This window comes from Anser cygnoides, chromosome 14 (assembly GCF_040182565.1).
Source record: "Anser cygnoides isolate HZ-2024a breed goose chromosome 14, Taihu_goose_T2T_genome, whole genome shotgun sequence".
NCBI lineage: Eukaryota > Metazoa > Chordata > Aves > Anseriformes > Anatidae > Anser > Anser cygnoides.
Genome location: NC_089886.1, coordinates 10,876,950 through 10,904,195, shown reverse-complemented (window position 1 = coordinate 10,904,195; position 27,246 = coordinate 10,876,950). Strand labels below are relative to the sequence as shown.

Sequence of the window (27,246 nt, the reverse complement as noted above, 5' to 3'; positions counted from 1 at the left end):
GATGGTGTGTGTCCCAAAGCAGGTAACCTGGGGAGGTAGTGTCTGCTCCGTCCTGGGAGGCTGCCAGCACTCAGATGGACAGACTGCTGCCTGTCCCGCTGCGTGCCGTGACACCCCTGCCCCAGGTGGGAACTTGGGCTGGGTGGGCTCTGGGGGTGCCACCCGAGCAACATTTCTATGCTCGTGTGTAGCGCCCAGGCCCACTAGTGCAATGAAGTAAATACACTACTATCGATATGAGTAACTGAAAAAATGAGTGATACCTGAAACACTGGAAAAATTGAGATTAAAAGGTGGGTGATTTTGAAAAGCAGCTGCTCTGATTCTGTTCTTACTCCGGCACTGCCAAATCTGCATGTTGCGTCGTATCCAAGACTCAGGAAGCTGGATTTTTAAAAAGTGCTCCATTATTTCTGTTCCAGGGATGTACTTGGGTTGTATTTTCAGCTTGTTTTTCCCACAGCCCACTGGGGAGAGGGGAATAAGTAGGGGAACACGAAGCTTACTTCAGAAAGGCAGCTAAAATTCTACTATAGCCACAGATTTCCAGGAACTGCGGTTTTAAATAGCATTTCGAGCATCACGATTGGGAAACTCCCAGCCGAAATGCTAGGGCTGCTCACACCAGGATAAATCCAGCTCTGCTTCACAGCAAAGGCAGCAAGGGGCGGCGATCAGCCCCCGCGCTCCCGGGTGCGATGTGTCGGGGATGTAAGGAGGTCTCACGGCGGGAGGCCGAGCGGGGCGCTGCCAGCATCACGCAGCGGGATGCGGGGGGGGGGGAATCCAGCCCCGACCCCCGCCCTGGGGGCACGCAGCAAAACACCCGCAGCCGGTGAGGGGTTGGCCCCAGAAATTACCGAAGGCGGCTGCACCGTCGGGTATTTCCCCTAGGTGTCCCCATTCAATGCGTGATTTTCACGCGGCTTTCCCGAGGGATTTAGTTTTTTTTTTGTTGTTGTTTTTTGTTTTTTTTTTTTTTTAACCAGGGGGAGGATGCTGCGCGCCTTCCCTCTTGCCCCCCAAACCGGCTCGCGAGCCTGAAACAACCCCGCGCCCTCCGTCCCGATGCTCCGAAGCTGAGCTCCGCTGGGCTCCGCTGAGCTTTGCTCGGCCCCTGCCCGGCCCGGGCCAATGGCAGCGGGGGCTGCGGGCGGGCCAGCAGGTGGAGCGGCGGCGGCTCCGGGCACGGCTCCGCTCCCCGGGGCGCTCGGAGGCTGCTGCCGGGACCTCGGGGCCGCCGGGCTCCCGGCTCCGCACGGAGCAGCACCGGGAGCCGCGGGAACGGGAGCAGCGGGAGCGGGAGCCGTAGGAGCGGGAGCGGCATGGCTTTCGCAAATTTCCGCCGCATCCTTCGCCTTTCCACCTTCGAGAAGCGCCGCTCCAAGGAGTACGAGCACGTCCGCCGCGATCTGGACCCCGGCGAGGTGTGGGAGGTGGTGGGCGAGCTGGGGGACGGAGCCTTCGGCAAGGTGTACAAGGTGGGTGCGCGGCCGAGGGGCCCGGGGGGACCTCGCCTGCGGCCGCCCCGTCGGGCTGGGGGAGCCCCCGGTCGTTTTCCCCTCCCCAGAAGCCGTGGGAGCAGCAGGGAGCTGGACCCCCGGCACCTTGCGCTGCCTCCCCACGTCCCCTGAGCTGCTGGAGGGGAAAAGAAGCCACTTCTCGGCCTCTCCTGCCTGGGAGCAGAGGCAGCGGGGCGGCTGGTGGTGCTGAGTGCGGGGTGGTGCTTGGGGCAAAAAGAGAGAGAAGCGTTCTTCCCCCCCCAACCCCATCTTTTTTCCTTTTTTCTTCCCCCTCTCCCTCCAACTCAACTGCTTTCCGAGTGTGTGAGGTGCTCCCTGCCAAACCTGGCGGTGCAATGAATGGAGATTTCTTGGAAGTCAGCAGGCTCCGGGCTGCCTCCAAGTTTTGTGAGCCTCCGGGGGTGACATTATTTTGTATTCCTGTGGTCCTTGCTGGCAAAAAGAAAACTTAGAGGGAGAAGAGGAGCTCAGCTCCTCACTGGTGGGGACGTGTCCAGTGCTGTGCCAGTTTAACCTTCGTGTTGGGGGAGCCAGGTTTTAAAGGCCAAATGCTCAGCTGTACTTTGCTCTCCAAAGCAACTGCATTCTCGCCTGTAACTGGCTCTGAAATGGTCCGGTCATCTCTGCGAGGTTGAGACAGGAGGCTTTTGGCTGGGGCTGGCTGGAGAAGCAGGTTGGGGATCCAGCCTTCTGGGGCAAGCTGCGTAACAAAGATAATTTGGAGTTGGAGCTGTGAATTTGTTGCTTGGCAGCTGCTTTCTGACAGCCTCGTTGGAACATTCAGCAAGGCATTGCCTTGAGAAATAAGTAGTAACTGCAGAGAAGGTCAGGAAGGAAGCTGGTTGTTTTCAGATCAGGACAGGGGTGTTTTACCGCAGCACTCCGGCTCTTATCTATTTATTTTCTCTATCATGTTATTTGAGAGAAACTCTAAAAAGCAGGCTTAAAGTGTGCTTTCCACACACTGGGTGGAAATCCTTGGTGAAGGATCCTTTCTGCTAATAAAATGCAGTTGCTGATAATCGTAATTTAATGTCTGATATATTTATAATTTTAAAAGTAGCACCGGTAGCAATTAGTGCATCTGTTACCAGTTTACTCGGTGTTGTGCATTGGAAACCAGTTTGTATATAGCAACGCTCACTCTTCTCCTGGGTAATTATTTACTTGTATTAGCTAAGGTTTCTCATGCAATGATAGGAATGAGGTAAACATTGTAAAACAAGTTAATAGGCTTCTGAGACAAATGAAAACTTAGACGAACACCTGATTTATATATCCTCTATTTTAAATGTGTTTAACATATCCTACATAGTGAACTTTTCAGAATGAACATACTTTGAAAGTGGCTGGTTTGGTTTTTAAATCTGTTGTCATACCTGAATGCCTGTGCTGTTAACTCCAGCCTGATATTAATACATTAAATTATCACAGTAACTTTACGTATGGTGGGCTAAGGACGTCCGCGTGCCGGATAACACTTTCTCAACCCTAATTCCACCTTCTTTGCTCCCCACTTCAACCCAAAGAAGAATGGGGATTGTAGCATACGATACAGTGCAGACCGTGTGGTTACAACCCAAAGTTCACTCCAAGCGTAGGTGAAGTTGTTAACGTACACTTAGACAACTGTCTGCTTTAGAGATGTTTTACTGCGGCTGGTCATGGGGAGGGGACTAACCTTGTGACAAAGCAAACGGATGTTTTATGCTTCGCGTTGCTAAAGTTTTTAATTCTCCATTTTCTTTGATCTCTTCTCTGCCCATCCTTCATCTTGGTTGGAGTTCTTGTGCAAGATTTTGTTTGTTTGTTTATGGTTCCCCAGTTATTCAGGTGACATGCTACTCTAAAGCCTTATTTTAGATAATAGGCAGTAGCATTGTTACGGAGTAGTTTCCTGCCACGTGAAGATTTAACTTGCATATTCTCTTCCTTTGTCTTTCTAAATTTGCAGCACTACCCTAGGTGATGATATAGGATGCATATAGGATGGTGACGTGAAAGACTGGGCTTGCCTTATTGTTCTGCTCAGCTGCTAAAAAAGCCCAAAACAAACAACGCTTGCACACAAGGAAAACACAGGCAGCCGAGGTGCCATGAAAACTTTTAAAAATTCCCTTGAAGTTACTTAAGTCAATTTGCTCTTCACACCAAAGCAATCATTCAGAGCAAGTCAGGGTGTTTGTAGGGCTGTGAGAGTTTCAGGATGTTTGAATGGAGTTCCTGCCTGCCTTCCACCCCCTTTCCACACACGGAAGCACGGGGATATGATATAATCCGCCTGTGCTTGCATCCTGCCCTGCCTCCTGCATGCTGTGCTCAGCTGTGAGAGCCCGTGGTCCCTGCGCAGGGCAGAAAGATGGGATTTGTACAGAGAATGGTCTGAAACCCAACCAGAAAGTTCTGACCTGGGAGTAATTTTGATTTTCATATAAGAAAAAATGTCTGGTTTAGTAGGTCTAGTTTTTATGGTGCCAGGCTTGAGCAGGAGGAAGAAGGGCTCTGCTGTGCCGTGGTTTTGCTGGTGTTACTGCCTGCAAAACACTCAGGGAGCTGTTCCTCGGGCTCCCTGTGCACTCAGCTGAGCAAACTTGAACTGGTTTGGCACAGCGTCTACAAAAGTAGGACAGGCTTGATTTAAATGTTTGTTAATTAAAAATAATCAGGCCTGCAGTAGAGCCTGAAATGCATATGGCAGAACTTAAGGAACCAACCTGCAGCCAGTGGGATTTCCCTATTTCTATATAAAGACTTTTTTCTTCTGCAAAAGAGGGACCTGATGGTATGAGGAAATGGCGAAACTTGTTGCAGAGGGTAACAAAGCTGAAAAGTAGGAAGGGGGTGGGGAGAGACTTTCTTCCTTGCTTTCATTCTATTAATCTCTTGGTTTTGGTACCTCCAGTGGCTGTGATAAGGAAGCAATAGCAGCCCATAGATAGCAACGCACTGCATGCCAAATAGAATTTTTTACCCGCCCCGTCCAAAGTTCATTAAATCAATGATCTTACATCACTCATTAGGTCGGTGACCAGGAGCTGCGAGCAGTGTGTGCTAACCTGTGAAGTCTGCAGTACCCCAACGTTTGTGAGCCTATAAAAATACAATTTCCTAACTCAGGCCCTTTCCAAACAGCCTTAAAAACAGAGTTACTTTTTGCTGCAGAAACACCTAATACACATCTCATAAAATGCTTGGCTGGGCCTGTACTGGTCCGAAGGCGATGTCTGTGGGTGCGTGCGGGGAGGGAGGACGGTGGCAGCGGCGCCGTGAGCTGGCTGCTGGCGCAGGGCTGGGCTCGGGGCCGCGAGGATGCTCCAGCTGCAGCCGTGGGCTTCAGCCCTGAGCCATTCAAGCAGCTCCTGAAAAACCCACTGGGTACAGGGACAGGGGATTTACTGCTGCAGACAGATGCACTGGTGTCAGCAGGAATAGATGGATACGTCCAGACTCTTCTGGGCTGGCAGGGAAAGGGCTCAGACGTACAAAAGCGTGGCTCTGCTGGAAGGAGGCTCACCGCGCTTCTAACCATGGGATTGTTTTGCTGTGCTCATGCCTCTTGTGAAACGCTATCTCAGCTTTCCAGCGTGTGCTGATGGGGACGCTGGCTCCCTGATAGCGCTTTCTTCTCGCAGGGTGGGGAGAGGATGGCCCCTTCGGGAGCGCGGGCTGCCACGCTGCCCCCAGCCCCCAGCGCAGTGGAAAACCTCGTTTGAATTCGCCTTCAAACATCTCTCCGTTTGAAACAGGCGCCGAGATAGATAACGCTCAGCCCTGTGCCACAGCAATTCATAAGCACGCCTCTTGTGCGGCTCTGCTTTCTTCTCCAGATGCAGCTCAGAAAGCCACGTTTGGGTTATCTGATCTTTCATCGCGGCTTTAGGGCTTAATGCTCTCCCTGCTACAGACTATAAATGCTCCGTTTTGAAATTTGGGTAATAAAGGACTAACTGTTGAGGTGTCGTGCAGCTGCCTTGTAAGCTTGGCTTCCACAGCGTGGGCCCAGGAGAAGCTGCAGGATGTCTCTTCTGCTTGCAGACCTCTGCTCGCCAGCTGAGGTTGCGCCGCGCTCGGTTGGTTCTCAAGCGACTTGGGCTCAGCTTCTGGCAGTCTGATTCATGGGGGTTTTAACATGCAGTTCCTGGAAAGGGTGTTGCGGAGGGATGCTAATCTGCTGGTTAGCTTTTTTTTTTTTTGATTAAAAGGAAAAAAAGAATAAAGTTTTAAGTTGATTGATTGCAACTGTGCCCAGAAACAGGGAAAAAAAAAAAAAAACTAAGATGATTTCATGACTTTGTCTCTTAGACTAGCTGATGGGTTCTTTCCCCCCATAAAACATCTTAGGAAAAGAGGAATGGGAAGACACCACTCCTTTACTTTTAGAGCTGTGGTGCAACAATATTAAACCAGGGTGAACTTTAAACTGGTTTGAACTTAATGGTCACTTAAACCTCAGTGAAACGTGCACTGCTCCATCCCTGCACGAGTCCAAGAGAAGCTTGTCCTGAGCCCTGTGGAGCTGCTGCTCGCTCTGTGTGCAGGGGGAGAGGGATCCCTCTGCATGGCCTAAATATTTTGACAATGATTTCTGTGTCATGGCCCGCAGCTTGGCAATGCTGTGGGCAGCTGCGTGGAAGAGAAAGCTCAGAAGCCTTTGAGCCTTTCACTCCCAAGCACATGGCAATTGTTGTCCCTTAGAAAAATCCCTGCCCAACATGCCTCTTGATTCATTTTTTTTTTTTTATCTTTTTCCCTTTGAGTGCCCAGTTTCTCTGGGGGCACGTGAGGAGGGGGGGAGATGTTCTTTTTTCTGATCCTTGGGGTGCTGCTGTCTGTAAGTCTGGGGCTTTTCTAACAAACCTCAGCTTAAGCCCACCCTCAGTGCCCCAGTGCTTGGCTATGGGGAGTTCTGACCCCGCACGTCCCCACAGGCTGGGGGTTTCGTGTCCCTGTTCCCTGCCACGCAGGCGTGCAGCCATTCAGCCCAAGGCCAGGCCCTTAGCACTCCATGTGCTGAACTTGTTGCAGAAAGTTGCTAGGAAACTCAGGAGTGGTTTCATGGCTTTTTTTTTTTTTCCTGATCTTATTTTTTTTTCCCAATGTTGTGGTGTTGACTGAGCAAAGATCAAGGCAGGCGTACTTGACTTGAGCCGCTGTGCCTTTCCAGGTGGTTTGAGGGATGCTCTGTGCTTCCAGACTCGAGGTCTCTGTGGGCTGAAGTTGTTAGATCCACATAGATCTTTCCCCTCTTCCATCTCTTCGAATCTTGCATGGGTTTCTGTTCATTTCTTGCTCGTGCTGGGCCTGAGAAACTAGTTGGTGTCTCTTGGAGGGCTATGGTGTGGTGTATCAGCAATGAAGCTCCCTATTTTTCCTCTGGCCTCTGCTGCTGTGCTCGGGTCCAAGGTTCATAGCACTGCATGGAGCTTCTCTGCTCCTTGAGTAATCTACTGCTGCTTGGGCTTGTTGGCTCTCCCTGCCTCCTGCCAAGCTTTTAAGGCAAAAAGGGCAGTATGTGCCATGCTCTGGTCACGCTTTTTTCGCATGCCCCTGTAGAAAAGAAGCCCTTGGTCGTTGCTCAAACTCGCTGGCAATGTTTCTTTCCATTACCCCTAGCACGTCAAACCAGAGGAAGGCGTTTCTGCGTTTTTACTAACGCCTTTCTGTGTGTTTTGCAAGCCACTTCCACTTCCCCCTAACTCTTGCAAAAGTATTGCCACAGCTGCCAGGGCAGCAGCGCTGGTGCAGCCATGAGGTCGGTGCCCAGCCTGGCCGGATGCCTGCAGACGACCCTCAGCGTGGGTGCTTATTTACTAGGGATGCTCAGCAAATAGAACTTGGTGGTGTGATGTGCAGGTGGGGCAGGAGGGCTTGTTGCATGCGTGCTGCGTTTGTCCCTCTGGCAGATAAGGGAGCCTGCTGGTGCTCTCCCACATCATGTCGGCATGAGGCTCAGAGTAATTTCCCCAAGCACGTGTTTTGCACCTGAAGTCGTAACTTGTGAGCTCAAAATGTAAAGAGCTGAGCTCCTGGGGGGGCCACTCTGGAGCCAGGCTGGGTCTGGCTGGGATTGCTCAGCACCACCTGCAGCAGGACATGCTGCCTGCCTCCCTCCCCAGGCTGATGTGAGCTCGGGGTCTTCTCTGCCACCCACAAGTGCCCAGGCTGCAGGGCACAGCACCCTCAGGTGCCCCGCTGCCCCAACCACACTGCTGCACCCGCTCGTCTCTGCTGGCTGGTGCCAGGGGTAAACTAAACGTTTCCGAAAGAAAAAAAAAATAACTTAGTTATTGTGACAAACTGAAGTGGCTCCATGGGTCTTGTCGGACATGGAATTAATTTCAGCTCCCATTGATTATTTGACAATAGGAACACTGACATGAGCCTGTCTGTCCTGTGCTTATTGATGCAGACAGCTCAGACAAAGTTCATTGGAAGGCAATTAATCATTACGTTATCCCTGAGAAATATCTAAACGAGCAGTTGTTTGCATACAAAGACATGCAGCAGGAATACGCTGCATGGAAAATCAAGCCAGAACTATCAACCCCCAAAGACATGGCAACCATGGGGCTTTTCCCTCTTGCTTCTCCAACTCGGTGAGATCTGAAACATCAGCGCTCCCAGCGCATGGAGAGAAGGGACAGAAACGTGGTGGCACTTTATCGCGGAGCAGCTTCAAAAGGGTCACCCCAGGCTTGGAAGACCCCGGGCCACCAGCCACGCCGGCAAGCGAGCCCAGACAAAATTCCCATGGGACCAGCCGGAGCGCCCTCGCTGCTCCCTTTGTCACTGCTGCAGGAGGGCTCGCGTGGGGTTTTCCTGTGGCTCCCGGAGCAGCGTGCTGTGCCTTGGCAGCAGGGCTGCCTGAGGAAGGACGCAACAATCCTGCCTGCCGGTAACGCGTTCTGGAAAGGCTTAAAATAGCCTGGATTTCACAATAGCTCAGAGGGTGAGTCACAGGCAAAGGCCAAACAGCTTTGTCACCTGAACTGTCACCTCTTACCCCTTAGGCCCATGAAGTAAGCAGCACCTCTGCCTTCGAGGAGTGATCCTACTTGTTCCCTGCCCCCTATTGCCTGGCAGCAGCGTGCCCAGCACCTGCCTTTCTCCGGAGGGCTCCAGCAAGATCCTTTCTTCCTTTTCCTTTTTATCCCGAACCTTGGCTCCTGGCGTGGGTTTCTGGAAGTGGTTTATTGGATAACTTTTATTTGATGTGTGCTCTCTTGTGAAATGCGTGCCCCGTTCCCGTCTCTGCACAGACCTGTCAGCCTACCTCTGCACACGCGTTGGTTTGCACAGAGGCTGCCACTGGCCCTGAAAGCATTTGGGGTTTTAAATGCTGAGACTGCAATGAACCCAGCTATGGTTCAGCATCACGTTCTGGGCAGTGTGCTGGTAGCTGTCTGCTCTATTTTTGTACTAATTAGCACTCCAGGGACAAATTATCCATGGCATTAAAATGCCCAGCAGAGGATTAAATGACAGAAGCGAATGCTTGTTTTTTTTGTTTGGTTTGGTTGGGTTGGGTTGGGTTGGGTTTTGTTTGTTTGTTTTTTGACTGACCAGCCATAGGTCGCACACTAGCATCAAACAGTTTCTGTTCTTGGGACCTCACCAGTTAGGGATGGTTCTTTGTCTTCTGTCCTCAAATTTCACCAGAAAATCTGATGGTCTTGGAAACGCCATGGGAGGAGTCTTCATTTCCATCGCTTCAAAATGGGGCTTGACCCTCGCTGAAGCTTAAGGTAGAGGTGAAGCTGTAGAGAGGCCGCTCTGTTCTTCCATCCCGCAGCTCTTGGAGAGCGAGCAGTGGGTGCTGCCTTTCCTGAGCCTGGCACTGGGTCCCCTCGCTGCGAGGAGCGTGGTCCAGGCCAGCAGCTTACAGACCCAGAGATGCAGGTTACCCCTGCAAAATTGCTGGCTAGGCTTCTTGGGGTTGGAGTGGGCTGTATTTTGCTTTGTGCTGATGCCTCGGGACAGTTTCTGCCCTATTGCACAAGGACAAGCAGAAATCAGAAAAGGCCTTTAAGCCCTAAAGCGTCATCCCGTGCCTCAGATGTCTGAAACTGACTTGTGGGGATGGCACCAAAAGCATTTGGCCTATTTAGCATCCAAACAAACCTTCCTGGAAGAATATCTCTGTTGTAATACGTCATATGCAGGAAAACACCAGCAGAGAAGCTGGAGGAAATTGCCAGATGTGAGTTCCAGAGACCGCACGGCAGGTTTAGCCAAAACCTGACACCGCCTGTATGAATCCGGCCCAGCTCCGGGGGCTGGCTGGCTGCTGCGAGGGGCTGTGACACAGCCGTCTGCCTGCCCCATGGGGGACAGCTGTCCCTCGGTGTGCTGCGGGGCTCCTGTGGCAGGAAGGCTGGGTTTGGGCTCAGTGGGATCGTGGGCAGCTCAGCCGGGGTCAGCGGTGCCGCCTCGTGGAGTCTTGGTCCCCTCGGTGGCAGCTGCGTGGGAACCAGTCTCCTGTCTGTGCTGTAAGGGGTCATACTGGAGGAGATTTGTTTTCTAAGATCTGCTGCTCAGCCCACGGTCTCAGGTCACCTTCCTGCTTCAGCTGCTGCTCTCATACGTGCTGTATGCGAGGCTGTGAGGCACTTCGGTTCCTCCTGGGAATTGTGCTCCCACGGCACGTGAGAGCACTCGCTTCTAGCAGAGACGTTACTGCAAGGCCAGGGGAGGTACAGGGCTCCTGCTTGTACCGCGTCCTTGCATCCCAGCCCGCATGAATTTGCTGTTGCTATTTCAAAGGCTCGTGTTCTGGCATCGTGAGTTTGCGATGTCCTGAGCTGGCTTCTCCTCAGAGATGATGGTCTCATTTCTGCCAGCGTGACCAAGCCGTCTGACTGCTGGTAGCTTGATTTCACCTGCGTTGTGTTTGGGCTGAATGTGAGGCAGTGTGCTGGTGGGTTCATACCTAGAAAGGAAGCGATATCCGCGGGTTGCTGGGCTACTCGCCGTTAGTCGCAGGGGTAGCAACGGATAAGATCAGACTGCCACCGCCAAGCACGTGGGCCATGATCGCTCCCCTGCCCACAGCTTGCAGCCGGGTGTGCAAAGCTGCGTCCTCCAGGTCTTTGTTCAGAGCCTCCGAAACGCACAGCACAGGAGAGGAGACCCATGTTTGGGCAGGAGACCTTCACGATACCGATTGTTTCTTCACCTTCTTCGCAGAACGAGCCCTGCCATGCTTGAGGAGCAGCTCTGCGCCCGCTCCTGGTGGCACCGGCGGTGACACCGCGGGGTGGCAGCCTGCCTGCCCTCTGCCAACGGGGGCTGTGGGTTAAGTGGATGCACAGACCCCGGGGACCACAGGGACTGCATGTCCCACGAGGGTGAACACCCTACATGCTCCAGGCTCTCAGCCCCAGTGTTCTTCAGGTGCCTTCAGGGGCCCAGAGTCCTGGCAGGGCTGAGCTGGCTCGGACCCCGCGTATGCGATAGCTGACCTCAGAGGGAAGCCCCACCTTCTCTCACAATATTTACTTCCCCTCCTTGGCTCTCTCCCAAGGCCCTAAGTGTATAGCAAACACGGTGGGGCACTTCTTGTGGTGTTTGGGAAGTGCTGCGCTTTTCCCCAGAACTCCGCTTTTCCCCAGAACTCCACTTCTCCCCTTACACCTTGCCCCAGCCTGCCTGCCCTCCTCAGGGTTGCTGGTGGCAACTTATTAGGACACAAACTTGAGAAAAGAAAAAAAAATACAAAAAACCTATTTTGTTCTGAAACCAGCTTGAGCTGCTGTCTTGCATTTGGGCAGCAAGCCCAGGTGGAAATGGGTTTGTCCCCTGTAGTAAAGACCCAGCTGTGCGTGCCAACCAGTGTCAATTCAGCAAGCCTTCAAAACCCAGCAGAGAGGCAGGGCTCCCCTATTTTCCCTCCCTCCGTTATATGGCTTTTCCCTCGTTCCCTCCTCCCCTCCCCAGCCTGTTTGGCAGTACACAGCCCCGCTCTCACCTAAGCCTTGTAAAACTGCTCAGCGGGGCTCGGGGTGTTTACACTAGGAATTAATCCTACTGTAAGCTCCCGCCTAGGTTTTCCAAACACAGATACGTAAACTGCAGAGCAGTCAGAAAGGTCCCAACTGTTCCTACAGCCGAGCATCCCTGCCAGGGCTTCCTCCCCCAGGAAGCAGTCGTGATCCCAGCTGGGGCTGTGCAGCCCGGAGGGGGCACGATGAATGGAAAATGGGCAAGGAACTGAAATCCTGCCCTGGGGGCTCTTCTGTGTGGGTGGAGGAGTGGGGTGAGGGAGCTAATGGGGATTTCTCAACCTGCTGATTCAATGCACTTCGGGGAACGGCACTGAGCTCCTGAGTCAGTGTCTGCTGTCTCGCCCCCACTCCCAGCCCGTGACACGGCTGATTGTGGAGCCCTTTGACTCTTGCAAACAACCTTTTTGCATTTGGTTGCGGACTTCCATTTTTTTTTTTGCAGAAGTTGTGCAAATTTCCAATTGAAAAATGCAAATTTGCCCTGACAGCTTTGGGGAGGGTTGTGGGCAACACTGGGTGGAGAGCCCCCGAGCAGCAGCGTGGTGCCTCCAGCAATAGCAATAGCACCTTCTGTGTTAGGCATCTGCAAGCAGAGCTGCAGGCAACTTGGTGCGAGGTCAGAGTCACTGACCCAATGTCACTAACGGAGTTGTTGTAAGGAAAGAGGAGAGAAAGTCAGCAAAGGTTTCCCAAGCAGCAGAAGAAAGAGGTTCGGGCAGGTTTCTAGCTATTTGGTGAAGCAGGTTGCAATAAGCAGGCTGAAGGGACTACAGGAATGGAGGGGGCAACCAGGAGAACATGTGGAGTATTTTTCTTACCATGATCTGAGCAGCTTGCTGAAATGCAACACCAGGAATGTGGACCAGGCCTGGCAAATGCACCCTTCTTGTTGCTTTCCCTGCCAAGGAGGACATCCCTATGTTTCCCTCACACATTGCAGAAAAGTTCTGGTTAGGAAGGGAGTGTAGGGATGCTCAGGGCTGTTGACAGTTCACATCTGTAATGTGAATATTGTTGGATTTTGGAGATACTGCCCACAGTATTATATGTGGGCCTCTGGATTCTGAGATTTTCTTGCTTCCATCTCTTCTCATGCTACAGACAATAGGATTCATCTCCTTGTCCAAAAGCCTCTTCCTCTCCATGATGGGAAGCAGTGTGGGCGTTAGAGACTGGAGGGAGGATGCTTTGTCCCCTGCACAGCATTTGTCCTCCTTCCAAAGCTTTGGGCATGCTGAAGGAGCAGCGAGGCACCTGCAAGCTTCCTGCGCTTGTGTTGTGGATGGTGCTGAGCGTGCATCGGCCGAGCAGGAACTGTGCAAGTACTGCGTGTTCTGGCTCTCCTCGCCTCTGTACTCATATGGGTTTTGTCTTGCAGGCTAAGAATAAGGAAACCGGTGCCTTAGCGGCTGCCAAAGTCATCGAAACGAAGAGCGAAGATGAACTGGAGGATTACATGGTGGAGATCGAAATACTGGCGACCTGCGATCACCGGCACATCGTCAAGCTGCTGGGAGCGTTTTACTGGGATGGCAAGCTCTGGGTAAGAGACTCACGGTGTGTGACCTGTACGGCTGCACATTTCTCTCTTGGCAGGGAGGAAATGGCTAATGCACGGTGAAGCAGAACCTCTGGAGCAGCTCGAAGCCTCGGAGTGAGCTAGAAATGACTCACAGGCCGTGCTCTGCTCGCTGCTTGAACAGGGCCTGGATTTTCCCCGCTTTCTTTGATAGGCAAACTATGTTCTAACTCGAGCTGGTTATAAATAGCCCCGGGAAGTTCAAGAGATCTTCACTGTGAGATGAAAACCAGAGTTCGATTTTCTCCTTTTGCACCTTGTGAGGGTAGAAAAGGCAGCACCGATGAGAGCCTTTCTTCCCCACTCAGCCACTTGTTTTTGAAGGATTTGGTGGGAGGGTAACCCCACTTTTTGACTCATGCCTTAGTTCTATTTCAGCAACTGTAATGCACAATGGACAGTTGCAGCTCAATTCCCCTGGCTACGGAGGTTTGGGGACACAAAATGCAACCCCACGGGCTGCAAGGGCTAGTCGTGCTGGGCTGGAACAGCAGGTTCCTGCATTATTTTCCCCAAGCCCAGCAGGTACGCTTTTTATCACCCCATCATTTTCTGTTAATTCTTCAGCACCAGAGGACGGTTGGTGTGAAAGGTGCTTTCCTGCGTGCTGCCACGGGACAGGTGCTGGGTGCAGGGGGCTGGAGAGTTTAAGGGCACATCCCCTTAAATTGCATTTGCTGACTCCTTGGAGTAACTCCCTGTATGTGAGCCGGAGGTGCGCTTATTCAGCAGGCACCTTTTGCAATGCCACCATGCATCAGTGTCCCTTCTGACTTCAAAAAAAAAAAAAAAAAGTATTGATGAAGCCCACAACATCTCTGTGACATCCTGCTCGGAGGGGCTGCAGCACTTGGACCTTCTTTCTGTGCATTTTCGTGCTGCGAGGGAGAAGGGTTGCAAGTTGTTGGGAGATTCGATATTTGGATGGCTGCTAATCGTGATGCTGAGACGTGGGCATGTTAAAGCACAAAAGTAAATATGTGCTGTTCTAAGGAAGTGGAAGGCAAACATCTTTCCTAGGAGGGGACTCGGGATTTGGACAGATTGCAACTGCAGCAAAATAAATCCTGGCAAAATTAAAAAGGCAAATATATACCGAGCTTGGGTGGGAGATGGGGCTGCCTTATGTTCCCCTCTGCTCTACTGCTTCTTCCCTCCCTGCTTTCTCCTGGTCTGCCTGAATTTTGCACGCTGGCCTTGCTGAAATGTCAGCCCCCTCCCCTTTCCCTTCCACCTCCTCCCCGCAATAGGAAGCTTTGCCTTCCTTCCTGAAGGGAAAATGGATTGCAGATCTCCCCTGCTCCGCTTTTGTCTGAGAAGTGCTTTGTAATGTCATATGCTCGCCGACCTACTAAAATTAAACTGCCTCTTTGAAGCTAATGGAACAAGAGCCTCCTGTATGAGGCTCTCCCGTGAGGGCAGGCGTTACAGCCCCGTCCATTGTTTTGGGGAGAGGATCGTCCTCTTTATTTAATTATTTGAGCGGCATTTGCATTTCAGTGCTCAGGCTGTTCTTATTAATGCTCTAGTGTTTTACTGGCTCTGAGGGAAGTAAATAAGCCAGGCTGTTATCCTGCTGGAAGGCTTCTAGTCTCTACCAGGTTGTCCCGAACCTCAAAGGCTTCTGCTTCTCAGTCACCAGTACTGCAGGGGACATAAATGCTGTCTTTCCTTGTCTAGCCTCCCCCATTCCATCACAATTTCTGCCTGTGCTGTCGTTTTGGCCAGCGCTTTCCTGCACCATTTGCAAATGGACTATCTGCGAGGTGGGTTTGTGGACCTGCGGCTCGGGCTGGGGGCACGCTTCTCGAGCAGGACCATGCTTTCTGGTTTGCTTGTGCTTGCTGCCTGGCGTGGAAAAGTGATGTTCAAAGCGAGGAAGGGGCAGGAGCCATAGCACAGCCACGCAAGGGGAGCAGACGTGCCCTGCCTCCCAGATGGCAGGAGGAGTGCTTGGGCTCTGAATAATTTATGGCTTAGTCTGTGCCACAAGCGGTCACAGCTGACGGTGCTGAGAGGGGCTCTTGCTAAATCAGTCTGTTGGCCGTTCCCTGGCTCTTGAACTAACAAGGAAAACATGTGAGGACACCTGGCCTTCAGAGGTGGCCGCTGCTGCAGGGGCTCCTCTCTGCGAGGCGGGGTGCCCGTGGGGAGCCAGGAGGGGATGTGCAATATTAATGGAGCAAAAACCTTGCGTGCAAAGGGAAGTGGTGTGTCCTGGAGCAGCTTTAAGTACATAGCACCGAAATGAAAGCAGCAAATTGCTCTGTCTTTCATACCTGATCTGCACCACGCTGAGCCCACTGAAAAGCATGGGCTGGGCTTGGAGGACCCCAGTGAGTTCCCAAAAATACAACTGGCGATGTGACAGCATCCAGCATGAAATTCCTTAGCGTATAAATCCTTTGCAGAGATGCAGTGCCCTCAGCCAGGGGTTGCTGTCTCGTTCCATTCCTCCCTCATCTTCTTCTCTTTGCTTGTGGCAGAGGCTAAGCAGCCTTGTGCTGGTTGAAAACAGCCCAGTGAGGCTTGCAAAACTGCAGTGTTGGGAGCTCTCATGATTTTTCTTTTATTTTTATTATAAGCCCTGTGGCATTTGATGTTCTTTTGCATAAATCCCAGCTGCTGGAAATAGGGGCACCAAATGAAAGCTGAGAATCTTGAGCTATTAAAAAAAAAAAAAAAGTCTGGTGTAGCCCTTTTGGCTGGGCCACATTTTTGCTTTTTTTTTTTTTTTTTTTGTGAAGGGTGATGTAGGACTTTGAAACACAAAGGCAAATACCCCTCACCCAGCATATGTGCAACTTTTTAAAGCTATTTTGCAATTGAGGAATGGGACTAAGCTATGGGTTTTGAACTCTTGGAATCAATGGTGCTGATATCATTTAGTACATGGGAAAGAAAAACAGCAGACCTCGCGTGCCGTGTCCCTCTTGTGATTTACGGTTTCTTTGTTTTTTCTTTCCAAAACAACACAAAAAGACTGAGACCTCAGAGGAAGGGAGGGCCTTTTGATCTGCTTCTGGGTATCACTGCTGCTTCCGAGTGCCTCCTCTTGCAGACAGAGGAGCGATAAGAGGCGGGGAGGAGAGCCTCGTTTGGACTGAGGAGTTCTGGCACTCCCGCAGGAGATCTCTGCTCCCAGGACACCGTGGTGTCCCTACCCACAGCAGCAGGACAGCAGCATCCCTGGTACACAGCCCGTTGAGATGCTCCAGCATCGCGTCTGCAGGGTGCTGCAGAAATTATTCAGGCTGTCGTCTGGCCCTAGGTATTTAATGCGACCACTCTAGTGGCTGTACAGCTTTGTTAGTGAAGCACTAGGGAATTCTTTCTTCCCCCCACTCCTTTTCTATAAACCATGGTTGCTATAGCAAATGGACTTTTGAATAAACAGATGTTTCCTGGAGATCAAAGCAAAAATCACTGTACCATGCAGGTAACCCTGCCTTGCCAGAGCGTTTTGGGGACGGTTAATTTAATCAGCTTAGAGTTTCTTCTCGCTGGCCCGCTGTGTGGGTATGCAACTCGTACAGCTTGCAGATAGACCAGCTTTGTAGCTAGTCTTTGTACCTCCCTTACAAAAGCATTTTGCATTTTCTGTGGGCAGGCCCTGACCTGTTTAGCCAGGGACTTTTTGGATTGCCACCCCTTTGATATGGATGTTGACGGGAGACTTGGGCATTCTTGAAAATCCTGTATCATAAAGAAATGTTCATTATCCCATGCACTAGACTGCTGGGCTATGTAAAGCATCTGCAGCTTTTAATTCTCTTAAGTAGAAATACTTCTTCTGTAAAACAAACAAACAAAAAAAAGCTGATAACTCTGTCAGGCTCCTTAAGATTTTTATTAACGAGATGATTGCTACTTGCAGGAATGTTTTGCAGGGCAAGCAGCCGGAGCCATGGCTGGGTGCAGGCAGCAGACCCCAGCACGGGGTTGCAGTAGCAGAACAGGGCTCTGGGCTTCGGCCGTCCGTCCCTGCGTGCTCCGAAAGCTGTTCGTGTGCCTTTACAGTTTCACTTGGCAGGAGCTTTGCAGTCCAAACTGGCCCTTCCTGCTTGGCCTCACGCTCTTGAAGCTTTGTACCGAGCTTCCTCCCCGAAAGTGCTCGGACAGTCGCTTGCAGCTTGCAAGACCCAAACCCTGCGTGGTGTTTGAGAGCAGCACAGCCCCCCGTTTGAGAGCAGCACAGCCCCCCAGAGCACAGCTCTGCTGTCGTGCTCGTCGTGGCTGCCATGACGCTGTGTCTGTGCCGACGGGGTCGCACCTCACTGCAGAAACACAAAGCAATGCCACAACTGGGAGCTTTGTTAAGTACCTAGCCAGCCTCTTACAGGAACAAGCCTTGCCTTTCTCCTCCTCCTTTTCCACAGCGACAGAAACTTAAATTCATGTCAGTTTTGGCTGCAAAACAGTCTCTGTAACTTCTGCAGGGGATGGGTAGACAAGGAGAAGATGCGTGCAGATGTTGCTGCTCGAGCTGTGTCTTCAGCAGCCGGGACTCAGCAGGTGGGTGTCTGGGGGTAAATCCTCCCTCCCTGCCTCCTGCCTGCAAAGCAGGAAGGCTGATCTCTGCCTCTCCCTTACCCAGGTCTTTTGCTGCCTTTCCCAAAGCCGTGGAGCTCTAGGTTGCCTCCTGTCCTCCTCGCTGCTGTAAAGCTGGGCAGCACATTGCACGACAATAGCTGCTCCATCTTGTGAATGTGAGCAAAGCTTTTGGGCTCCTGGCAATTCTCTGGAGATCCTGGGTAGATCTGGGGCCTTCTCTTGAAGCAGGGATTGCCATGGAGCGATTCTGATCAAGCACCAGAAATGATTTATGCAGCAGGCGAATTACCATAGCAAAGCCAAGTTCAAGAGCGCTACTACAGGTAGCAACACGACAACACAAACTAGAAAAGGAGCCTTTGTGTATCATCCTCTGTAGAGGATAACGTTGCAAGAAAAGGTTATTGAAGCCCTCATAATGCCTTGTGATTACATACCCTTGTCATATATATGCTGCAGAACGCTTTTATAAAAGAGACTAAGTGTCATTATCCCGGTTATTAAAAGGGAGAGCTGAGGCACAGACAAGAATTTGCCTAAAATTTACCCAGCAGGTAAATGGTACCTGGGAATAAGTCCTGTGTGCTGCACCCCACTCCAGGGTTATAACTATGAGGCCATAGATTTATGAAAAAAAGGTGGCAGACAACAAGCCTATAGGCAAATTCTCTTTCAAAGCTTTTTTAAAACTTTGTTTAGAAATGAATCTCAATGAGCCACAATCCCACTGGGCTGGCTTACCAAGGGAAATGCTAAGGAACTACGTTTGCATTTAAGTGAATATTTAAGAGCTACCTGTGTATAGGAGGCAGCGCCTTGAAGCCCAGCTATGCCCTTGAAAGAGTGATAGGCTACAGTTTTAGAGGCTGGTTTCTCTTTTTTTTTTTCTTCAGATATAGCCTGAAAGTTTTCATCTGGGAGGGAGGGATGTCACTCCACAGACCTCATGGCCTGGGGTGGTTTCCATTGGCTTCAAAGCCCTCACTGGAACAGTTAAGCAGCGATATTCTCATCCTCTGCGATGGATCCAGGCACCTTCTGGGGATGAGCTGAATGAAAAATTGCTTGTAGGGAGAGGCCAGGCAAGAGCGGAAAACCTGCCAAGTCCTTTGCCCCTCCTTCAGTGAGGTGTCCTCACGGACAGGCAGCCAGGCGCTGGCACTGCTGGCTGTTCACGAGGCTTGTCCCGGGTCAAACTCCACCTCTCACGGTGAGCTCTGCCCTCCTGGAAGGCATCGACTATCTCAGGTGCTGGCATGGGCTTGGGGCACTTCAGGTCACTGAATTGTCTCACTGAAGAAGCAAATTTGCTTCTGAGCTACCTATATTTTAAACAACTTTGCGCTTTTTGCTGCCCGTCCAATGATAAATGTGAGCTGAGTGGCCTCAAAACACTGATTAACCTGGTGAGAGAAGGGGGATCCCACCCGCTTTGCCCCATGCCTGGGCAGAGAGCCATTGCCTTGGTGTTCTTCTGGTTTCTATAGCAAGGGAGAACACCGGCCTTACTCCCCGCTCCGCGGAGCAGCCAGGCGTGGTGCTGGGAGCTGCTCAGCCTCATGCGTGGGTTGCTGGATGAGCCCCTCGTCCCCGCAGGCAGTGCTCATAAAGGCCCTTGTGCAGCACGCTTCACCCTTCCTGCAGCACTCGCTGTCCAGCTGCCACCTCGCTGCCCACGTTTCTTGCCCACCACTATTCCCGGATCCTCGTCCCTCTGGGACACCGGTTAGGAAAGCTGGGAACAGTGAATCCAGTGGGATTAGTTATCGCCCTTATCAAAAGTAACAAAACGCTCTGTGTGGTTCTAGCGAGGGGAAGGATGCTCTTTGCGATGTCAAAACCACGTGGTTAGCCTAAACGGGGTTCTCACTTGCTCTGCCAAAGTTCCAGTAGGAATAGCAATATTCCTGCCAGCCGGGGGGAATTAGTTCAAGGAAATATTTGGTCATCTTGGAGTGATTTAGATGTGAAAGAATTCATCCCCTGTCTCCCTGCGATCACCAGGAAGCTCTGTGTTTCAAGAGGAGCATGCAGTGCTCGCTGGCTTTGCTCTAGATAACTCTTTGCTGTTCCGAAATTCCCCAGGACATGGGTTTCCTTGTGCCCTGCATCTTTCCCTCGCTGGTTACAGAGACAGACCTTTTTTATTCCAAATATTTTTAATATTTTACTCTGTAAGTTATTTTGTTCAGAAGAAGGAGAGGGGGGGGAAAAAAAGGTTTATTATATTTAAAGTCTCTGAATGGTATCCTTGTCTATAAGGAAAATTGGCAAGCTGGGAACTCTCTCTTACAGAGATCTAATTATTTCACTTCCACCTACAGCATACTTGCCGTGTCAGGCGAGCTGTTGACATTTGTTCTCTGTGGTAGCAATGAGGGCTTCTGCATTGTTCGGTGGCAGAACCAGCGTGTGCTGTGGCTGAAGGGGGGCTCTGCGGGTGCTGGGGCTCTGCGGGTGCTCGTTTGTCCGGGGCTGGTGAGCGATGGCTCACAGGTAACCCCACCGTGCTATGTTCACCTCCAGCCCTTTGGCATGTGCTGGGTGAAAAGCCTTGGGCAGGAGGGGCAGAAGGAAGGCATGAGCATGGGGCTGTCAGCTGCCTCCTCGCTCTGCTGTGCGGTGGAGGCTCGAGCCCTGGGCTTCGGATGGAGCAGGGCTGTGATAGTGGGATGGGTGCCCAATGTGCTTGTAAATAAAGCTTCGCCGAGCAGCACGACCCTTGACTGGAAGGGGAGGGTAGATGGGGCCAAACGATGTTCAAAAACCGCACCTGCCCCTGTGTGACGGGGAGAGGCAGGCTGTGTGCGCTCCCACAGCCGTTTTGGGAAGGCTGGCCTGGAGTCACCGCTCCCATCTCCTCTCCCAGCCTGCAAAGCAGCATAGCTTCAGAGTTAACCGCTGGAACTTGGGTCAGATGTCAACCAGACAGAGTAAAGGACATGCCCTTTGACCGTCGCTAAATGTGCTTTCTGTGCCTAAATATATCGCTTTGTTCTTTCCATCGATGGAGAGCAGCTCTGTCCTGTGGGGTTTGTTTTGGTCACAGCTCGAGCTCCTTTCTCAGCACTTGGAGGTGTGCGGTCATGAAAAGCTTTCTCTGGGGCCACGAGGACAGGCTCAGCCTGCCAGCCTAGGGGATGGGATCAGCTGTGCCTTCCTGAGGTCCACATCTGTCATTTGTCTGGGTGGCTTTGGAGCAAATGGCCATCAATGTTCTCCTTGCTCCACCTTGTATTTGCTGCTGCCAGTGCGTCTGGACCAGCGGTGTCCTCTCCACGTGTTTTGTGCAGATCTTGGTCCCCACCCAGATGCTCCTGATCCTGCCAGAGACCTCTCAGAGCTGCAGTAATGAGCAGGGTTTGAGAAAGCAGCTAGCTGTTGCATCTCTGCCCTTTATTTTCCATGCCGTGTGTTACAGGGCTGAGAGGCAGTGTAGGACGCCAGCTGCAGCAAGCTCCTGGGTGACTTTGTTATCAAAAAAATGTCTCGGAAAGCTGGAATTCAGAGCCCGCTGAATGACTGTCAAAGGAACAGAGGAGGAAACCTTCCGCTCTTCTGGAAACAGCCCCGAGGGCTGCAGGAGGATGCTTTTCAGGATTGCTCCATCCCTGCCTCTGAGTCGAGACCAAAAGCCCTGGGGACCGTCTGGGCCCTCTGCTTCCCCCCGCTCCGACAGGGCTGGGGAAGAGCCTGTCTCGCCTGTGCCCCATGTGCCGCTGCTCCCCGAACCTCGTCGCAGACGGGGAGGTCTAGACAGCTTCCTCCATCCCTCCTGTCCCTCCCCCGGCACCTCCAACGCCAGGAGAGTCATCCTTTGTCAAGGGTGAAACGGTGCCAGGGTTGGCTCCGTGGGGAGCCTCCGGGAAAGTCAGTCACCCCCGGGCTGGCCGTGCTGAAGGGAGGCTCTGTCCTGCGCCGAGGCCAGGAAATGTTTTTGGTGGGTTGGGGCGGCTCACAGAGGGGCACTGTGCTCCCCAGGTGGGCTCCCCACGCACAGCAGGGTGGGGTGAGGGCTCGCCTGTGCGTTTGCTGTGCAGAGCAGGGTTGGAAAAGGGGGAGGAAGGCGCCGGAGGCTGCGACACCCTTGCTGGTGGCGGAAGGGCGGTGCCGGGTTTCGGGGCTGAAGCCTTTGTGGTTGCAGCGCAGCCCTTGGCCGGCTGCCCCTCAGAGCAGGGCTGGGGGCTCTGCGGGGGGGGGGACCGACCCCGTGCGTGTCCCCAGCCCGTGTCCTGCTGCATGGATAGCAGCAGGGACTGGCAGCGAGGGGGAAAAGGCTCTGCAGCTGCAGAGGCAAGTTGCTCAAGGCAGTGTTCTGCTCAGCTCGGGCGGTGGCACAGGCCTTGCGGTTTTTACCCGAGGTGATGCTGCTCGGGACTGCCTACGCTGCGGCGGGAGGAGGTCACAGACTTCCCTTTTTGGGCAGTCCCCGCGCAGAGGAGAGGGGTCTGCTCTCTCGCTGCAGGCTGAAAAGCAGCTTTGTAGAAGTCTGTGTCATGGGGTGTCTCGCTCCTTCCTTCCCCCCTGTGCCTCCTGGGGCAGCCGCGAGCAGGGGCTGGCTGTGGGGCTGAGCCAGGCCGTGCAGCCCCACACCTCCTGCGTGAGCGTGGAATTTGAGTCCCTCACCTGGGTGTGCTGGGAGGAAAGAAGTGGAGCAGTGCCCGAGGGCGTTGGGATTCTCAGTGGCAACCCGTTACCTGCTCTGCACCCTCCTCCTCGCCCTTCCTTTATGTCAGGCAGCTCAGCTCCTCTGCACCACGAGAGCCTGGAGGCAGCTGGGGCCTCTGACTTGCTCAGGCTCTTTCTTCCTTTCTCTCTTTGTTTCCCTTTTGTTGTGTTTCTGCTGAATGTGAAAGATTTCTTCCGACTCACTCTGCCCCCACCCTCCCCTGTTTGCCTTTTCTTCTGCTTTTCCTGGAAGCGGGTGGGCCATGCCAGGAGGGCGCTGCCCGCGCCGAGGTCTGCTGCGCGGCGTTACCCACGCCTGCCGGCTCCATCCTCGTGCCAATCCCTGCCGGCAGGCAGGGCAGGGTGGGCAGACTCAAGGAAACCCTGAGAAAGCAGAGATGGAAAAAACTGAGCTACAGCATCGCCGTGGGAGCCTTGTGCCCACTCGGCATCCTGGAGAAAAGGGAAGGTGGAAAGGGTGGGATCACTGGCAATGGGGAAACCTGAAAAGCATTTTGCTTTAGTGACTCGGTCTATAAACAGAGCAGTTTACTCTGCCACATACACATTTCTTATTCCCCTGGTCCTTCTGCAGCAGTACAAGGCAGGAGAGCTGGTGGCTGTGGAGGAGGGCAGCGCCACCACAGTACGCGGGTGACGGTGGCAGCACGGGGTGCAGGGTGCTGCATGTTGCCTTCTTCCCAGCAGCAGGCAGTCAGCTACACAAACCAAATGAAGCCCTTCCCTGCAGATTGCAGAGGAAATTGCTGAAGAACTTCAGTTTTGAAGTAGTGTCAGGGCCCTGCAGTGTGGGTCTGGCGGCAGAAGGATCCTGGGGACACAGAAAACCTCCCGTGCCTGCTGATGCACAGGGCACAGCGTGAAGGGAGGTGGCTGCGGTGCTCTGGAGCAATAAAGCAATGTGCAAGCAATGTGCAACTGCAAAAGCCACACCACAGCAAGAACCTCTGGTGCATTGGGAGTGAATGTGCTGTCAGCCGAGGGCTCCTCTCCATCCCAGAGGGACCCGGTGGCCTCCCAGCCCAGCCTGGTGTGCTGCTGGGAAAAGCCTGGCTGCCCACGGGCCACTGCTGCCAGAGATGAGCTGCCCCCAGCTTTCCCAGCTGATTCTTTTTTCTTTTTTTTTTTTCCCTTTTTTTTTTTTTTTTTGTGACTAGAAGAGGCATTTCTCCAGTCCACTGTTCCAGAGGGAACAGTTCATGGGCCTCTGCCCTCTGACATGCCAATTGGCTGAGTAAGGAGCTTGGCTGAGGGTGTGTCCTCTTAATCCTGCCTCAGCTGCAAACCTCAGTAAAAGTTCAGGGACATCAGCTGTCCCACCCCGGGCAACCACGCAGTGTTTGGTGAAATACCCTTCGAGATAAGATTTTCTCACTCTTTGTCATGTCACAGAAAGTTCCACGAGTTCCGACACACCCAGGGCAGAGCCCGTCCTGGGAGGAGCGTGCCAGCTCCGTGTCCTACCCAGGGGGGCAGCAGTGCCTCCGCAGGAGATGCCATTTACACTTTGGTACAAAGCTGCAAAGGTCTCTGATCCATCCACAGCGTGTTTATTTTCCAAGCTGGTGTCCCCCTGCCACCTTGCCCCAGGAGAGGGCTGGAGGGAGCATCTGCTGCAGTGTTGGACCTCCAAAGTCACATCTTGCTTGTGCAAAACACGCGGTGCACCTTTGAACACCTGCATCTTTAGGAGCACTTTAATTTAATACATTGTGTTTTCATACAAATACACATATGCTTATCCTTCTAGGGAACACCACGATCGCTGGACCCACTGCTCGGGCTGTGGTACAGAGGTTTGGGAGGGCCGGCTCCTTCCTGCGTCTGCAAACCGGGTGCCCAAATCCGTTCCTGTGCGTGCAGCTCGTGCGTCCCCGCTGAGCTGCGCACCAGGCGGGTTTCTTGGCCGTGCTCTCAGAGCTGAGCTCTGCTGGGCTCTGGCTGTGTGGAAAGGCAGCCGGGCGTTGCTTTTTTTCAGTGGCAGGCGCTAACGATGAATAATATCTGCACATGCCTGTGATATGCATTTGCAACCGCCTTTGGGCTTATAAATGCACTTCTGGTGTGTTATTTTTACCTATACATTTGGTGCGGAGGCAGGGGGGAGAGCTGGTGCTGCTGCTGCTTCCCCTCCGGAGCGGGCGCAGCAGGCGGGCTGAGGAAGTCCCTGGATTTCTTGCATGGAGGAAGTCGTTACAAACAGGATGTTTGCCCCAGGCTGCTCGCTGGAGACCCCGCAGCTGGCGCTCAGCCCCTCTCAGCCAACTCCTGGGCCATGCGGCTGCACACCCAGCTCCCGTTAGTTGGAAGGAGCTGCTTTTGAGGGTATCTGCATCAGGGCCGAGACCCCCATGGGTCTCCAATCTGTGGCTCACAAGACTGCAGGAGTAAATTCGGGGCCAGGCGTGTGCTGTGCAGTGGTGCTGGGGCTCTGCAGCAAGCCCTGTCCCCATGTCTCACCCGTCGTGGGGAGAAGGCTGAGGGCAGCTGGGCACCGGGCTGGCACGGGGCTGAGAGGCAACATGCAGCACCGAGATCAGCACTGCCACTAGGGAGGACTGATCCAGCTGTGCCTTGGAGGCATGTAAATAAAGGTGTAGTGCACCCATGAATTAAGGAACACGAAAACAGCCCTAAGTGAAGCATTAACCCGCAGCCCCAGCCCTCGGGTCCATCTCCTCACTGCACAGGCTCTTGCCAACAGCTCTTTTTTATATTGTGCTTGTTCCTCATTGCAGCCAGCACAGCAAGGTGCCCACCCTGGGTGTCAGGTCCCACCTGACTGCTCCCCTGCCTTTTCCCTGCACGGCAGGCCTCCAGCCTGCATGCGGAGAAGGCTGCATGCTGCAGATACCAGGCCTGTGCCCCTACCTGGTTTGAAAGTAAAGCTTTTTTTGAACTGGCCCTGCTCCTGAAAGGAAGGTTTGTGTGTGTGAACTATAGGATTGGGAGTTGGATTTATTTAAATCAGGATTTCTGGGTTGAAACGAGCCCGTTAGGTTTTTTTGGATGTTCAGACTATCTAGCCACACCCGTAATTATTCTTTGGCATCTCTGCCCTTGTTGAAAATGCATATTTTTAAATTTCCCATATTTTCCATATTCCCAGTGCCTGGCTTGCAGCCCACTGTGCCTGCATAAACTCATGCTGTTTCAGAGGTACTGATTTCCCTAACATTCTCATCGCCAGACTGCGAACCAGAATGAAGCTCAATGGCGATGAAATGCAGCCCACGCTGATCCAGAGCGGGGTCTGGCGTGCTCAGCCCTTCCCCATGGAGAAGCTCAGCCTCCGTGTCCAGAGCCCCCTCCCGCTGTGCTGGCACCTGTGCCTTGGGGCAGGAGACCTCAGCACCCACCCTGCTGGGCTGTCGCTGAGCTGTCTGCACCCTGTTTCCCCCAAAATAAGTAAAGGTACAAGCTGGAGGATCTGCAGAAGGAGCTTTGGGGAATGCCAAGGATTAGCTGGGATGCACAAAGAGCTGTGAAACTGTTGAGCATTTGCAACAGAAGTACCCGAGTCACCTGGATGCCGTGTTAGCAGCTGATTTGAACTGGGTTGCTTGAAGTTTTGGGACTCCTGAGGCTGCTGAGATTTGAGATCTGAGCCTGGTAGCATGGAAGAGCTTCTCCTCAGGTCTCCTCTACTGCTTGAACTCAGGGAGGCTGTTGCTTGAACCAAGGGACTCCCCCTCAGGCAGGAGATTCCCGAGGAGCCTGGCTCCAGCGGGAGCAGGAAGGGATTGCTTCTGCGGGATGAGTAAAGCTGCAGCTGTGGCTCAGTGATGAGGCAGGATAATTTGCACAGACAGGTTTTAGGCCAGACAGGCAGTGCAGAGAGTTGATGCTTGCGCTTACAGGGGATCAGGTCTGCGCTGCGTTTGGGTGGGGACCCCAGCACATAGCACATAGGCGGTGGCAGGAGGCAGTTCTTGCCTTTGCTAGTGACGTGCTGATACAAGGTATAAACTCAAGCTGGAAAAAGTGCGGTAACAACATCGCCTGTTACCGAGAGGGCTCTGCTGGCTTCCTCCCTGCCAGACTTGTGCTCAGCTCTGAGTCAGTGCAGATTTGTTCTCCTGGTTTTCAAATAGTTTAAACCTATTCCCACTTGCCTCCCTCCATCTGCCTGTTCCCCCAGCTGCTCAAAACGCTTCCCTGCCCCTGGCCTCTGGTTGTTCTTCTCGGCTTCCTCCACCAGTGCCTGTGCAATGCTGCCCAACCTGTCTGCAGTTCCCCTCTCGGCATCGCCTCCCCTCTCGCTTCTGGACCGGGGCCGATTCTCATGGCACGCTTGGAGGTGTGCTGCATCCCGGCAGGGAGTGCCAGATCCTGCTGCCCCTTCTCCAGAACAAAGTCTTCCACCGCAGCCCACGTCAGGAAAATACATTTCCCGTGTCCACGTGTAGGAACTGCGGGACGAAAGGCTGGGCTGTGGCTCGCCCGTTGCTGCAGGGTGAGGCCATGGGAAAGAGGGAGCTTGGACCTCCTCCCTCAGCCACTGGTGCAGAGCTCGGATGGAGCAGGGCTGAGCTACGTGACCTCCCCTCAAAGGGCAGTTTCGGCTCAGGGAGCCGTGCTGGTAAACATCTCCTTCGCTGCATTCAGTCCTCATCCTCACGGCGACCTCTGGCATTTCACCTCTCCGGTATGTCGCCCCGAGTCGCTGCCACGAGGAACAGAAGAGCTTGTCAGGGCATTAGGCTGTCAAGTGTCTCTTGTCCCTCTTAACCCCGGGCTGTTTGAATTGTTTCCTTTGCTTATCTGAGCGACCCCATCTGGGGTCAGCACCGAGCTGTCCCTGAGGAAGGATCCGACCGAATTGCACAGAGGCAGGGGACATGGGTGCGTGCTCTGGGCAAGCCTGTGCATCGGCGATGTGAGGACTGGGGGGGCT

General features: G+C 53.0%; 1 protein-coding gene across 1 annotated transcript in view; it reads left to right on the top strand.

Moving 5' to 3' along the window:
• Positions 1 to 1,029: 1,029 nt before the first annotated feature.
• STK10 (serine/threonine kinase 10) overlaps positions 1,030 to 27,246 on the top strand; it is a 48,236-nt gene continuing 22,019 nt past the window's right edge. Inside the window, exons 1-2 of the mRNA XM_048080475.2 lie at positions 1,030 to 1,481; positions 12,906 to 13,070. Of these exons, the coding sequence (XP_047936432.2) occupies positions 1,326 to 1,481; positions 12,906 to 13,070 (321 nt within the window). The 5' untranslated portion in view covers positions 1,030 to 1,325. The remainder of the gene's footprint in view (positions 1,482 to 12,905; positions 13,071 to 27,246) is intronic.